This window comes from Prunus mume, linkage group LG4, assembly GCF_029339155.1.
Source record: "Prunus mume cultivar Tortuosa linkage group LG4, ASM2933915v1, whole genome shotgun sequence".
Lineage (NCBI taxonomy): Eukaryota > Viridiplantae > Streptophyta > Magnoliopsida > Rosales > Rosaceae > Prunus > Prunus mume.
The window spans coordinates 16,567,001-16,581,774 of record NC_142701.1 but is presented as its reverse complement, the minus strand read 5'-3'; the positions used below and the strand labels follow the sequence as shown (position 1 = coordinate 16,581,774).

General features: G+C 36.4%; 1 protein-coding gene across 11 annotated transcripts; it reads right to left on the bottom strand.

Annotated features, from left to right (window-relative positions):
• Positions 1-182: 182 nt before the first annotated feature.
• On the bottom strand, positions 183-14,492 carry LOC103330408 (ARM repeat superfamily protein). Of its 11 annotated transcripts, none has more exons than XR_016126281.1 (24): positions 13,884-14,491; positions 13,032-13,130; positions 12,543-12,767; positions 12,319-12,438; positions 12,121-12,204; positions 11,969-12,028; positions 11,650-11,778; positions 11,386-11,447; positions 10,964-11,020; positions 9,677-9,800; positions 8,768-8,902; positions 7,605-7,685; positions 7,322-7,435; positions 7,127-7,206; positions 6,836-6,971; positions 6,308-6,457; positions 4,970-5,055; positions 4,098-4,285; positions 3,915-4,007; positions 3,340-3,522; positions 3,110-3,221; positions 1,964-2,121; positions 1,406-1,522; positions 183-948 (listed from the first exon to the last, which is right to left on the bottom strand). XR_016126281.1 is itself a non-coding variant. In XM_008232983.2 (24 exons), exons 1-24 carry the CDS (start codon positions 14,097-14,099, stop codon positions 690-692), a joined length of 3,039 nt encoding a protein of 1,012 aa, XP_008231205.1. In that variant the 5' UTR covers positions 14,100-14,492; the 3' UTR covers positions 183-689. The 11 variants fall into 11 exon arrangements, 8 of the variants coding, with proteins under 8 accessions (XP_008231205.1, XP_016649425.1, XP_016649423.1 ...); XR_001677754.2 differs by having other exon boundaries at positions 183-914; XM_008232983.2 differs by having other exon boundaries at positions 183-914; positions 3,335-3,522; positions 13,884-14,492.
• Between the last annotated feature and the right edge of the window lie 282 nt (positions 14,493-14,774).

The following is a 14,774-nucleotide window of genomic DNA, read 5'->3' as shown; positions in this document are numbered from 1 at the left end:
ATAAATGTCCTGGAATGCTTGAAATAACAAATTTAAATGGAATATAAAGTTTATGACCCCTGAATTGTACATATTTTTCCACGAATTCCCAAGTGATGCACGTGAAAAGCAGTTTAATTGTGGATCAAATGAAATTAAAAAAGCAGCAAATTTTAGAGTAAACTCAAGAGTCTTGTCAGGTCTACCAAAAAAAAAAATTCTTAAATATCCAAGCCATGTAACCAAAAAATAAAAAATAAAAATCCGAGCCTCAGCTTTTTACCCAACATCTGAAAAGGGAGTGCTACTTGTAATAATCATGAATTGCTGTAAACCATACAACATGCCTTGCGGCAAGTAGGCATCATTTCATGATCACCTTTTTTCACAAAGCTCGTATCCCCATCTCAAGCCGCTCCTATTTTGAGTTATCTTATATATCCCTGCAAAAATTTTAGAATAATCATCCTATATTGCTTTGTTCCTGTCAAAATTGGGCAAGATACTGTACAGTATATTAGACTGAGTAATATATGTATGGGAACATGGCTCAAATAACAGGCCCAAATTTGGCAATCCTGAAAAGATGCGATCGCTTTACAACTGCAACAGGTGGTGCCAACCATCATCAACGGTTCATAAGGCCCCAGTAGCCCTTAACGCTGCAGGCTCAATCAGATGAACATGGCATAACTAAATTTGTGCAGTAATCAAGTCAAATTTGGGACATTGCGGTGGCTATCAGCAAATTCACGAACCAAACGCTTCAGAACTCTCCCCCCTTTCCCTTGCATGTGACCATAACTATTATGTCCTCCATCACAGCTCCTGCTCTCGATATAATCTGAAGCTGCACCAGCAAGGGCCTTAGACCAAACCGGCACTAAAGTTTCAACTTCCCCTTGCTTTAGGTATTCGGCAGGAAGAGCCCGAACCTGCTGTAACTGAAATATTTAAAGAGTCTGGCATCTGAAGAAAAATACAAAGTCTAACATCACATAGAAAGAACTCTGGTCACCAATTTTTTTATATTATTTTTTTGGTGCTTACATTTCGCATTGGGAAGAATACATTCTAAGTTGAGATAGAAAGACAGAGAATTACTCTAAGCAGACAGGCACATAATTTTGGGTATTAATTCACTAATGCCCACTAAATTTTGACCCCTGTTTCAATTTGGTATTTTTTTGGTCAAATTCTCATTTTGGTAGTGAATTTTGTATTATTTTGTCCCTTCAATCTTGAAGTTTGTGTTTAATAAGGACAAATTATAACTTCTGTTAACCTTTTAATGAATATTATCATGAGCAAGCCAAGCGACAATTTAATCAGGGATATTTCAATGGCATTTTTCTTACCCCCTACCCTTTCCCACTATTAGTCATGGTTAATTCTTGGAGAGAGAGAGAGAGAGAGAGAGAGAGACCGCTGAATGTAACCATCCATGTAAAGATTCCCAACAAAGAATAGACTTCCAGGTTGTTCTCTCGCTTAAACTGCATATTGCTGCCAATTGTTGCAAGATAGTTGCACATTTGTGAACCTGCAAGGAAGCAATGGCAAATAATTACTAAGCTGCAAAGTTATGTAGGCCATGTACCAGTCAAGGTTAACCAAATTTAACCACCTATGTTCTAGATGTGACAGTAACCTTTTTGTCACCATGTTATTAGGATAAAGTGCGATTCTTCTTAGAAATCAAATGCTCTGAATGAAATTGCATTCATGAAACAAAAAACTGGATGCCCATTCTTAATATGAAATCTTGTGCTCAAAGACAACGAAAGAGTGAAACTTATATTCATCATAGGTAGTTTCTCCATCACTTTCCTGTGTTTTTTTTGTTCTTTCTGAAAAGGAACTTTCCTGTGCTTTATACCAGTGCAAGGATGATATAAAGGATAGATACATATACATTATTTTTACTTGCATGCTATTACTTACATAGGTTAAAAACTGAAATATGAGGACAATGTAAATTTACCCGTGACATTGCCGAAACACCAAGCAAAGCATAAATCAGATTTGATACAAGTCCCTCGCCACTATGGGATATGACTTGAATGGCCATTGCACTGAATGATCCTTCAGGGGTACAAGTCATAGAATCCAACAAAGAGGCCAGGCCCACTTCCAAGAAACCTAGTAGGTCCATACAAAATAGTCAAAAAGCCTCACTTCTGTCACTCAGATACAGGTGAGATAAAGCTCAAGAAACAGCATTATTCTTGTGAAGAGACAAGTGCAGGCACAAGCTCAGACATGTAAATAAAATTTACTATAATTACAGTAGTTCATCTTCCACAACTACTATTCTTGTTGTCAAGACAAGGTTAAATGGAAATGGAACTGACTTAAACAATATGATATATACACTTGACCTCAGCTGATGACCACAAAAGACTGACTTCATATCCAACCCAAATCACAATGATGCTGGAGTAAAAGCCACGAAAGAGTAGAAATTTGAAGCATTTATAAACATAGAAGACAGTTTATTACCAAAAAAAAAAAAAAAAGCTGTGAAGGTAAACATGTATGAAGGTAAGAGTTTCCACCATTCATACAAAAATCATGAAGCCATGCCCATAGAAGTACAACTGGAATAAAAACACACATGAAGCAGCATTGCAGCAACTTGTAAATTTTGCTTATTGCTGTTAATGGAGTTAAGAGTAAATTAACACTACGTTTGGTAGAGGAGAAAAGTGGAGGGAGAAAAAAGCGGAGGCAGAATAGGAACGGAACATTAATTTTTTTCATTTGGTAGGAGTGATGGGAAACAAAAAATGAAGAGACAAACTCTAGGGTCCTTGAAAAACCAATCCCCCCCCACATTGGAGAGAGATTGGAAGAGGGAATGAGGAAATCTTGTGTCATTCCATTAAATGAGGGTCACATCATAAGAACATGATCTAATGCTCCTTCTCCAGCAATCAAGAAAAGGAAAACCTCTCCCCTACTCATAGGCCTCTTCTTTCTTCATAGGTTAATACTTTCAAAGAAAACTCTGCACCAAGCCTTGACTGCATATTTGACCCTAAATCACAAACCAAAAGAGCACTACAACAGAATGAAAACAATTATTTCTGGTTATGGTAAGTAGAGGTGAAAGACAATATCAGCTTACAAGATAAGTATGACATGGACGCGAGTGCTGCGCCACGATGCATAGCTGTGCAGCATATAGCTGCCTTTTGAAAGGAAATTTCAAGAAGGGTACCAGATGCAGCCACTACTTCCTGAGATGTCAGACGATGTCATATTGATTTACTTCATAAGATATTAAACTCTCGTTTGATCACTTAAATTACAAAACAGAGGAAAAAATTATAAAATGGAAAGTGTACAAAACCTTACGAGTTCCGCGTACATATGTGGATGCAAAATTTGTGTACGCCTCCACTAGATCAGGCTCTTGGTCACATATATATGAAGAATTAAGAGCCATTACCGATGCTGCATGTGTAAATCTCTCCAAAGTGGTGACAAACAAGGGTCCATACTCCTCTTTGTTACCAAATTCTTCAATGACAACAGATGCTGAAATGGTATTGTCCCAATATGAAGAGAGAGGAAATAAGTTCTACATGGCACCCAAAAGCAACAACAAAAGAAAGATAAAGAAGGAAAAGCATAACCAACCAAATGTTAGAACCGCTCCCCTAAAGTTGCAACTCCTGTTCCTACTAACTCTCAAAAGTGATAACAATGAATCATTCCTCTATCCTTTTTTCTTTTTTTTTCCAGAATGTTTTTTTAACTATCTGTCTGTCTGCCTGCCTGCCCGTTTGTCTGTCTCTCTCCCTCCCTCCCTCACTCCCAATCTCAGAAATGTAATCCACTTCGCACATAAATAATGGTTCATTAAAAAAGTTAATAGCAAAATTCTAAAACACAAAATTTTGCCTGAAGTATAATGTCAAATATCCTACCAGTTCTTATGTAGCATTCATGACTTTGGAAAGACACATAATTTGTTGATAAGCAATCTAGTACTTTAGGCAGTAATCTTAAGAAGTGTTGGCCTGCACAATAAGAAAATTCAGTTATTTTGTGTACAAACAAAAAAATAAACTTGCACAGACACGTCACAGAGAGATATAAAACACCAATACCTGATGACTGAATTGCTTGTGTAAGAGCTCGGCAAGCTGCTGTGGATAAATTACCATTCTCCATGTGCTCAGACCAGAAAAGTTTTTCAAGCATGGGCCAAAAAACTTGCAACAGTGCAAGCATACAATCATCTGCAGAAGGTCCACTCTGCATGGATGTTGCAAGATGACTGAATACGGTTCCCATCCTGAAATTAAAAACTAGAGTTTCAAAAGCTAGGGTAGAACAACATAATACATAAATCTGGAAAGAAAACAATGAATTCTCGAGCACATAGGATCAATATAATCCAAGAACAAAACATCCAGTGATCAACATGAAAATTGAAAAATAAAGGAAAAGATCAGTTTGCATGTGCCAGGATATTTTTTTATTTGGGAAATGCAGAACCTTTGCCTCCATACTTATTCTACAATTTTGTGATCGTAGGAATGAGCTCAAGAACCAATGAAATTCAATGACTAAATACAGTTTCCTTCCTGAAATCAAACAGAGCTAAAGCTGAAGTAGAACGTAGTACATAGATTTGGAACAGAAACTAAGAAATCTTGAGCACATAAGGTCCAAATAATCTGAGAAGAACAAAACATCCAGTAGCCAGCACGAAAACATAAAGAAAAAAGAACGGATCCCCCAACACCTGTCTGCATGTGATGGTTTATTTTTTCCTTAGAAAAAATGCAAAACCTTCACCCAACTTTCAATTATCTTGTGTGTTGTACAATTCTATGATCTGATGAATAAGCCAGAGTATCAGTAAATTTCGATGACAAGGAACACCCACAATATTCCCTTCATAACAGAAACCTTGCACAGGCTCTAAATAACATGTATACGCATACAAGAGTAAACAAGTAATCTTGTAGCATACCTGTAAAGTCCTCTTGCACCAGAGTTCAAAATTTGTGTGTATGTAGCAGGATTCTGTCTAAGACAATGGTTACTGTCTTCATCAACCTGAAAGAACATCAAGCCACTACTGCATATCAAACTGAGGGATGTTTATATCAGTAGTAGTAGCTCATTATTTCAGTATAAATTTTAAATGGACATCCTGACCCATGGCACTAGTCCTCTTGCAACCATATGATTTCAATCTAACAAATTATAAGGAAAAGGAACCATAGCCCCACACTCTGATTGAAAGATCTAGAATTAATTCATTTAGGAAAAAATTTGGTTGAAGATCTACATTTTGCATGGACACAATTTTAGGTCTGGCTTTGTACGACTGTTGGAAACCTAAACCCTAGACCTTCAAAATGTATGACTGCTGGTGATGCAGCGAGTTTAGCAAATACATACATGGACTATTGGGATCACGTTCATGCATGAGGAAAGTCTTAATAACCTATATTAAATAAGTGTCTCTTTGTATGTGGGAGTTATCTAGGTTTATGAATAAAGTTATGGAGAGTCTTTTCATCTTTGTGAGTTATAGGGAGATTTAATGTGAAGTTATCATTGGGAGGGAAGTTGGGATAGGAAAGGTTTAGGAGAGTTATAAGGAGTTATCTCATCATAATTGTCTAATCTTATCTTAGGGGAGTTATGAGGAGTTATCTCATCTTGATTGAGAGGCTCCTATAAATAATGCATGAAATTGTAAGAAATGGGCAGTTGATGTTTGCTTATTGAATGAAGATTGAGATTTCTCTCATCTCTTTACTCTTTTTATGGGTATTCTCAGAATTAACAGATTAGAGTTTTAATTCCGAGTATTCTTAGAATCAACGGAGTTTTGTTCTTGTTCCGCTGCATCAGTTGGAAACCTACTTGAGACCATGTTTACTTAATCAGGAATGGGTATTGGAATTATTACAATTTCTGCTTCCCCTGTGTTTACCAACATAAGGGTATTAGAATTAATCCAATTCATGACTTCCCTGCGTTTACACACAAGGAATAAAAATTACCTAGGTTCCATGTTAAAAAGAATTACATCAAAATGACAGGCAAGTGATATAACATATAGAAGGTAATATATAAAAGAATTACAATTGGTCAAATTATTGGTTGGTAGCATTCTACTCCACTAGCCTGTAAACGAAATAACGAGAGGAAGACCTTATTTTCAATACGTTATGTTTTATAAACCAGAAAAAACTAACCATTAGTTGAATAGAAAATAATCACATGATCACACCAAAATGACAGGCAAGTGATATAACAAAGGAGACCCAAAAAAAAGAAAAAAAAAATTACTTACAAGTTTCCCAATAGCTTCAAAGCTAGAAGAAAGCAACCTAGCCAATAAGTTGCTCTTTAATTCTTTGTTAGTAATAGAACCAAGGATAAGACTAACAGCACTAACAACTTCTTCCTCATCTTCCATTGGTAACTGTCTCTTCTCCAAACCCTACAAAAACGAGGACACTATTTACAGGACAAGGGCTGTGAAAGAATGTATGTAAATAAGAGAAAAACCTGGACACCTGTACATGAATTAGCAAAACTCGCAACAATAAGGGACAAATTTTATAAAAACAATTGGAAATTGGGAAACCAAAGAAAATCCTTAGCCATACGATTGGATAGGAAGAATCATTTATTGTATATGCCTAATTCTGCATATGTAATTTTAACAGTAAAAGATATATTGACATAACTAGAATGCATGAGCAAAGCATTCACTTTAATCAGGAAGCAAGAACACAAATCAAATGTGAACCAAAAATTTGTAAAACGAACGTGATTAACATATATGTTAGAATGGATTATAGTCAGAATAATTCACCTCTCCTATCCACATCAGAATCTCCAAATTCGAAGCTTCACACATGAATGCAGAAGAATCGTCACAAACTTTACGCAAGGCAGAAGCACAAGAACTCGAGGACAGGGGTTCCGATATTCCAGCAGCAAGAAATAATCTAAAAAGCAAATCAGCCGAGAAAAGGAAATTGTTAATGCAAATATGTTTTAACAAATAAGGACATATTATATCCTTCTCCACAATGGCTTACCAAAAGACAGTAATGAAGCCAAAAGCACTTGGAAGAAGAGAGTACAAGAAGAAAGGACTTACAGTAAAGGTGTAGCATTTGTTTGGAAAGCAGATATCCACTTCGAATAGGAGCCAACAACATCCGCAAGAGATCTATACACCTGGATTAAATAAAAAGTCCACAGGACATACAAATCAGTAAGGGAAAACAAACTTAAACTACTGAAAACCAAATGTTCACTGCAAATGATGAAGGTGGGGGAATCTTTAACATACAATGCACATGATGCCCTTCAGCTCATCTAAAGGCCTAGTGGACAACACTGTAACCAACTGCATGATGACTGAGAAATCAAAGGTTCGGCCCTCCTGTAGGACTACCTCAGCAACCTGGAATATGAAACTTTTACGTTGAAAATACAAATACTAACCAGAGTAAGTTAAAATCTAAATACTTTTTGAATGGCTGCTAACAATACTAAAAGCAGTTCAGAAAGATTACAAATCAGGAAAACCCATTCATAAACACACACGCACACCCACAATAAGTTGTACTTGCCACATTAAGAGCAAACAACTTGGTTTCCACCTCCTTCCAGGGTATTGGCGCATTTGCAGATGCCCAACCAACAAAGAAAAGCTACAATGGAATAAATAAATAAATAATTAAAACAACTTACTCAATGGTAGAGAATTATCCAAAAAGAAAAAAAAATACAATTCATTTGCAAATATGTATTATGAGCTTGAACATGCATGCAACCTCTACGAACATGTTGACCACGTAATATTAGAGCAAATAACAATACTGACAACTGACTAGGATAAAGGTAGCTTCTAAAACATATTGAAAAGAACATTAACTGGTAACATAGTGCTCTGAAATGTTATTTTGGACCCAATGTGCAAGTTATTGAAGAATACAGTTTCAAGTTTAAAATTTAAAGTTTAATAATAATAGAGTACAAAATAGAAGAGAAACTCTTGGTAATGGCATTTAATACAGGATCACAGAAATTCAGAAACAGCATGCATTGCATTCTAACAGCTCTAGTAATGAGCAAGTTTAAATGCTACTATGCTGCTGTCAATTAAGTTTTGATGGTTTGCAATTCATATTTAAGTTGGTTGGATCCCACAGCTTGGTTAAAACATACATAAGCAAATTCTAAGATGATTACAGAGATTGGGTTGTTCTCTGTGGCACAATATTAAAATTCGAACATTTGATATGTGAACATGTGAGTTATAATACCATGATTTGGTCATACAAAAAAGAAGCCCTGCACAAAAGATTCCTTCAAGATGAAGATATAGCATCCAGTTTATACTTTAAAGGTGTCCATGAAAACAGAATTTTCCTAGATTTGTGACCAAAAAATGTAACAAACAACAATAGTCTGATGTTGCTTTCTGAAATGCAGTTATTTTCACCATTTATATCTTTTACATCTAGTTATTTATTTTGTGTCAAATCAGAATAAAGACCAAAAAGTGATATACCATAATAACAATAAAACATCTAAGAAATATGAAACATATACAAGCACAAAAAGCATCTAGCTGATAAAAATAGCAGTCTTTTGTTCTATAATGAACATCTGATGTCAAGAACTATTATTTGCAATGCTTGCCGCAGCAATTTATGTCCATGAATGTTGCAGATGTTTGTACCTATTCAGATATAGGGACAAACATTTATTTCAAACACAAATCAAGCACCTTCTGGACAAATGTAGCAGATCTTAAAAGCTGACAAATATCCACCAAAAGTTCAACAAGATTCATTCTAAAGTGGACAAGACCGTCGGGCAGCTCAGGTGTTCCTTGTTCATCATTAAACATAGAATCATCTACCTGTCAAAGACAAAGATTCAATTTGTATATCTCATTTATCATTAGGAATTATCCTATTTACCAGAAAAGTGAAAATAAAAATATAAACCAGAGAGACCAGAATACTGAGCAACCAACTGCTCTTTTGTCATGTCACCAAGAACAGCCTCAGCATATTAATTCTGAAAATTTATTTAGAAGAACCGCTGCATTATACTCGTGAATTTGTATTAAAATCATTGTCCAGTTTGTGTATTCTCGTTCTTTATGGTAAAACTGACTAGATCTGTTCAACCAAATGTCTGTTGTCACACGTCAGCGATGTCATTATTGGGCCACATATCCTGAGTTAATTGACTACTTCTCCTACTTTCTGCATCAAGAACAATCCTCGATTTTCTTTGCTGCTAAAACTTTTTAAATCTAAAAAAACATACACTTCCCATCCAGGCTCTAACTAATACCTCACTAAAAAATAAAATAACTGAATCTACCTTCAGACACTAACAACCTAGTTCCCCTACTTATTGCATCCCATAATGGCAACTGCAAGCATAACATCATATATCAACTAGCCTCCATTAGCTTGACTGACATAGAAGAGGAGCCTTTAGCATGAGCAGTAGGTATTTTGAAGTGCTAGAAGCTAGTATTTGATCAGGCACAAAAAGGTTGGTAAATACATAAAAATATAACCTTGCCACAACAAACTGACATAGAAACTCATATTTTAATCAGCTTCAAGTTATCACGCCACAACTTGCATATAACAAGGCAGACAAGCAAAGAAGAAACCTGAGCACGCAACAAAAGTGCATCAAGTAATGCTGAAAATACTGGGAAAAACATGTCTTCCACTTGCTTCCTCTGTTTCGCACCATCCTCATCAAGGCCAAGAATATAGCTTGCAAACCCAGACCTAAGAATATGAAACCCTCACAGTTATCATCATTTAAATTTGATAGAGAGCACCAGAAGCATGATCAATCGGACATGCTAACATTTTTCACCATAACAGGAAAGTCAATGCAAGTAAAAAGTAGCCATTTTGAAAACACAATGTGGAAGAGCTTAAGTAGAGGTATTCATCATGACCACTATCCCCATAAGCATATGATAAATTAAATTTAACTAGGAAAAAACGCCAAATAAAACAGAATATTAATCACATTGTGTTTGGATTTTTAATCACAGATTAGAGTTGGATTTGTATCTAGGCTTCTATCACTTCCATTCAATATATATGTTGCTGATTTGTAGAATATCGGCAATATCAGCCAGATATTGGGGACGTCAGCTTAATCTCAAGGATATCATTGAAGAAATAGTTTTGCCCTCTCTATTCACATCGATGACTAAAAATTCCGATATATCGAGGTATTGGCAGACATTGTCATCCTTGCCACCCCCATCTTACCCGGGGATCCTTTCTCCCTTCTTCCACCCCAACCCATACTCTAGTTCTCAGAAGTTGAAAACCATCAATCTCGTATCTCTAATACGATAAAAAATATTAACTCTTTTTCTTGGTTGATACAACACTTACCTGGAACAGTTCATGAATGGAAATTCATCTAAGCTGGGAGTGATTCATAGAATCACTGATTCACTAAGAGCTAATCAACATGGTCGTCCATGATTCTTGAATCATCCTTAGGTTTGCTTTGATCTCAGAATTTGAAATGGATCGCGTATGATTGTAAGTATTTGCAAATTAAATTGAAAGCCTTTGTGTTAGCTGGTACACCAGTACTACAGTCAGGCTGACCAGCTCACTGTCTTCTAGTTTCTTACTCCCCTTAGGTCATAGTATGCTTTTCAGTTATGCCTTTGCGCACGCAAAATTCAACAACCAGATTAAGAATCTATTTTCATCATGTCAATGCAATAGTGTAAAGATCTTAGATCTCTTTACCAAAGTCCAAATCATTTTACACGTAACAGAGTGGAACAAAAACATAATAAAAAGTCATAAGCATGCTTCAAGTAATTTCATAATTCAAGTGCAACCAGTTCTTTAAAACTGAGTTGAATTTGGACAAACAACAATTAACCTCTAAACAGATACATAAAGTTAAGTACCAAAATTGCAAAGTTGAGTCTGCTATCTCCCAGTCTTCACTTGGAAATGTCACGCAGCTGTCAGCATTTTTAAGATGTTAAGATACAAAATTTGACATCAGATAAAAAGAACCTGACACCAAGTGCCTAAGATCTGCAAATATTACTCAGATGGACAAGTATTTCAAAGAAGACATACGGCAACCAAACTGTAACAAATTTTCCATATCATGCAGAAGAAAAAACCCCCAAATCTACTGTGATAATTTGGATCAATACTAAGAATTTGGCCTTTCCTGGCCTGATCCTAAGGCTTTGCTATTCAGTGTTTACTCATTAACATAATATCTTTCCAAATAAATCTTTAAAAGGTATATCACCTTGTTTGATGAAACATGACAAAGAGTTACTTAAGTTAGAAATTTAAAGGATTGAGATATAACCTTAAAAGTGCATCCGCCAGCGCAACTGCCTCAGCACTTGCTTCTACAATCAGAGATGGTGCCTGGAGTACATTAAACAAATAAAAAAAGGGTAATGATAAAGATGGTTCCAGATAATGATGATAAGTAACAAAATGTACTGCATCTTTATATCATTGAACTATAAAGTCATATCATCCAAGAAAACCGTTCATGCATGCATGAACCATTAAAACCCTGTAGAATGCAGTGTCAATGAATGTAAGACTTTATATCAATACTTACAGCCTGCCCAATCTCTGACAATAAGCAAGCAAGACCACCTACTACTTTCTCATCACTATTACTAAGAGCTGGCATAAGTAGTACTTCTTTAAGAAAATGCACCCTGCATAACAAAACATGGGGCAGCCCCTACAGAAGAAAGAAGAGGTGTTTATAGGATTATTCATTCAACAGATTGCAGTATAAGTGCAGAGAGTGCAAGGCATAACATGTAGAAACACATGCAAATTGGATTGAACAAGTGTTGGCTTCAAACTGTCTCAATATTAAGCAAACAAAAAATATAAAAAAGAAGGATTAATTAAAGGAATTAGCATACCTCATGTCGACTCACAAGCTCAACAAGAACTTCTATTGCCAGATCAAATGAAGATGACACCTATCACCAACAATGCAGAAATAGATCAATTATGCAACTCAAATCAATTTTAAATATTAAATAACAAGAGTAATTGAAATTATATAAATTACCTGCAGAGAATTAAAAACAAAGTTAAGAAGCGGATGTGCTGGTAATAATCCATGGGGAATCTCTGAAAAGCACCCAGCCCGAACCTGAATATAATAATAATTCATGGGGCATCAACATTTTGTTATTTGATGACAGTAAAAACATGCATATATTTTTTTCGGATTGGTCATTAGAAGAATTGGATGATTAAATCATACCCAACTCAGTAAGCAACGCAGAATTTTTCTGTTCCTTTCATGTAGTTGTACACCACCATCAAACCCTTTCTCAGATTGTTGCAGTAGGAACTCAAGAACCATAGGTGTATGCGAGAGAAGCTGCATAAAAGAGAAAGAGAAATATGAAGATAGAGAATAGAAGAGGAGAAGAGACAGGCAGATGGAGAAATATAGCTGCATTAAATGGAAAGAATCTCCTGCACCTCTTGGCCATACTGGCTTCTGTCAGCTGAACTTATTTTAGAGTCAGTATTTTGGTTGTCTAAAACTTCTTCGGGTAAAACAGTAAGCATCTCCAGAACAGCAACATTGCCATCAACCTGGGTCTGCAGATTCTGAAGACTATAAAAGAGTTGCTCAACAGGCTTTCCATGCTCAGCAGCTCGCAGTATAAGCGCAGAGAGTGCAAGGCATATTTGTGTCAAAAGCTATCACAAACAATCAAAAAACTCATTAGAAGAACTTTATTTCCGACCATAAATGTAGTAACAAAGTAAAAGTACAATATAAGATTTATCTTTTGTTCCAGTCATATAAAACAGAGCCTGCTATTGCCAGCAATTTAAGGTTAAAAAACAGCAAAATCACAGTACCAGATAATCACAATCATCAACATTATAGCCTGCATATAGCAACCAACAGAGCTAGTGAAGCATCAGAAGCTTTCTAAAAATGGGATAAAGTTAAAGAACCTGGTGAGGGCCTGAACTAAATCTTTTAGCAGCCACAAGAAGGGCATTTAGCAAGGCATCTTTATCTCCTGACTGCAAATAACAGCCCTCATTTTGGATCTGTAATGTAACATTACGATAAGCAATATGGTTGTATATGGCAGCACTTTTGAAAAATAGGCATTCAATAATCCAAACAAATACATGACTTTCAAGTTTCAATTGATGCTTATAGCACAAGATTCAAGCAAAGCACATTAGTGTCTTAGGCTTCACACAGGTGTCAAAAGCCCTGATAAAGAAAGATGGTTGCAGCGGGTAGACAGAGCCTAAACATACTGATATTTTACAAGCAGACAGTTCTTCTGATAGCTTCTTTCCTAGAACACTTTGTACAGTCATCCAACAGATATATCAACGTTAATAAGAAGTACCAAAAACATAAAATTAATTAACCACCACTGTTTCCCACTCCAGCTTTTACACACTGAAACGATTATCCAGTTAAATTGTCCACCAATTTTCATAAAAAAGTTTTCACAAGTGCTTCAAATAACATGAGAATGTATTTTCATTAACTCCTGAAACATGCTGAATGCCTCTACAGCAAAATACAAGATAAAAACATCAAATAAATAAATTTAAACAAAGATGAAAAATAAATTTTATGTTTATCAGTTGATTTGTCCGTGAATGACAGAGAATGCCGCAAAGTAACACGCCCAAGTGGGCCGCGGAGATGCGGTGAAATAAGTCTCGATACACCACTAAGTTGCAGTTCCTATCCTTATTTATCGACTCCGAATGAAGCAAATGATAAACTGTAGCAAGCTAACTAATAAACATCATGAGAGAAGAGGACGAAGAAGATACCTTTCGTTTAAGAATCTGGGCAGCGAAGAACTCAACCTCGTAATCGGAGACGAATGAGTGGTGAAAATCGGATGTGAGGATGGAGGTGGCGACCTCCCAAGCGGCGTCGGTCTGCTGAAACTGAACCAGCCATTGATTTGCTGCCACACGGTTGCACGACTCTGTATCGTGATTCAGGACGTGAACCGCCTGCGCCACCTTCATTTGCAATTCCATTTTCCCTCCTCTTTTAATCTAACCTAATTACTGATAATACTAATCCAATAATAATTCTAAGATACGAACGTATGGAAATGAATCATCGAAAGCGAATCACCAGAGAACGACGCCTGTAAGTCACTCGGTCATTTACCCCGCTTGAGATTTTTTCCAAGCATTCCGCTTCCATCTGACGGCTGCTAACGACCCATTTGCCAAAGCTCTGCGCTGTGGGTTTTCTGGTAGGGTGACAGGCCAGTAGTCCGTCAGTATCCCCGCGGCCTCACACGCAACCATTAGGTCGCGGCCCAAACCCCAAAACCAATTTAGGGCCCCATGGTAACGTTTTGAGAGAATATTTTCACAAAAAGAAAACAAACAAACGAATTTTTCATAATGTGAACTTGGGAGAGGACGAAAGAAAGTTTAATGAAGTATTTATTTTAAAAAAATTATGAAATAGATTTTTTTAAATTTTTTTGATTGCTGACATCATCGCTAACTTCAGCAAACCCAGACTAGAGGTGCGGGCTGGCCTACTTTCGTGGGTCCCACCGCTTGCCAGCAAGGAGGCCAGTTGGAAGCACTTCTCGAACTTGGGCTGTCATGTCCGAGTGCATCCATTCTTTGGAAGTGCTCTAAGAGCATCTCCACCACAAGGTAAAGTCTAGGGCAAGGGCAAGTGTCACTATT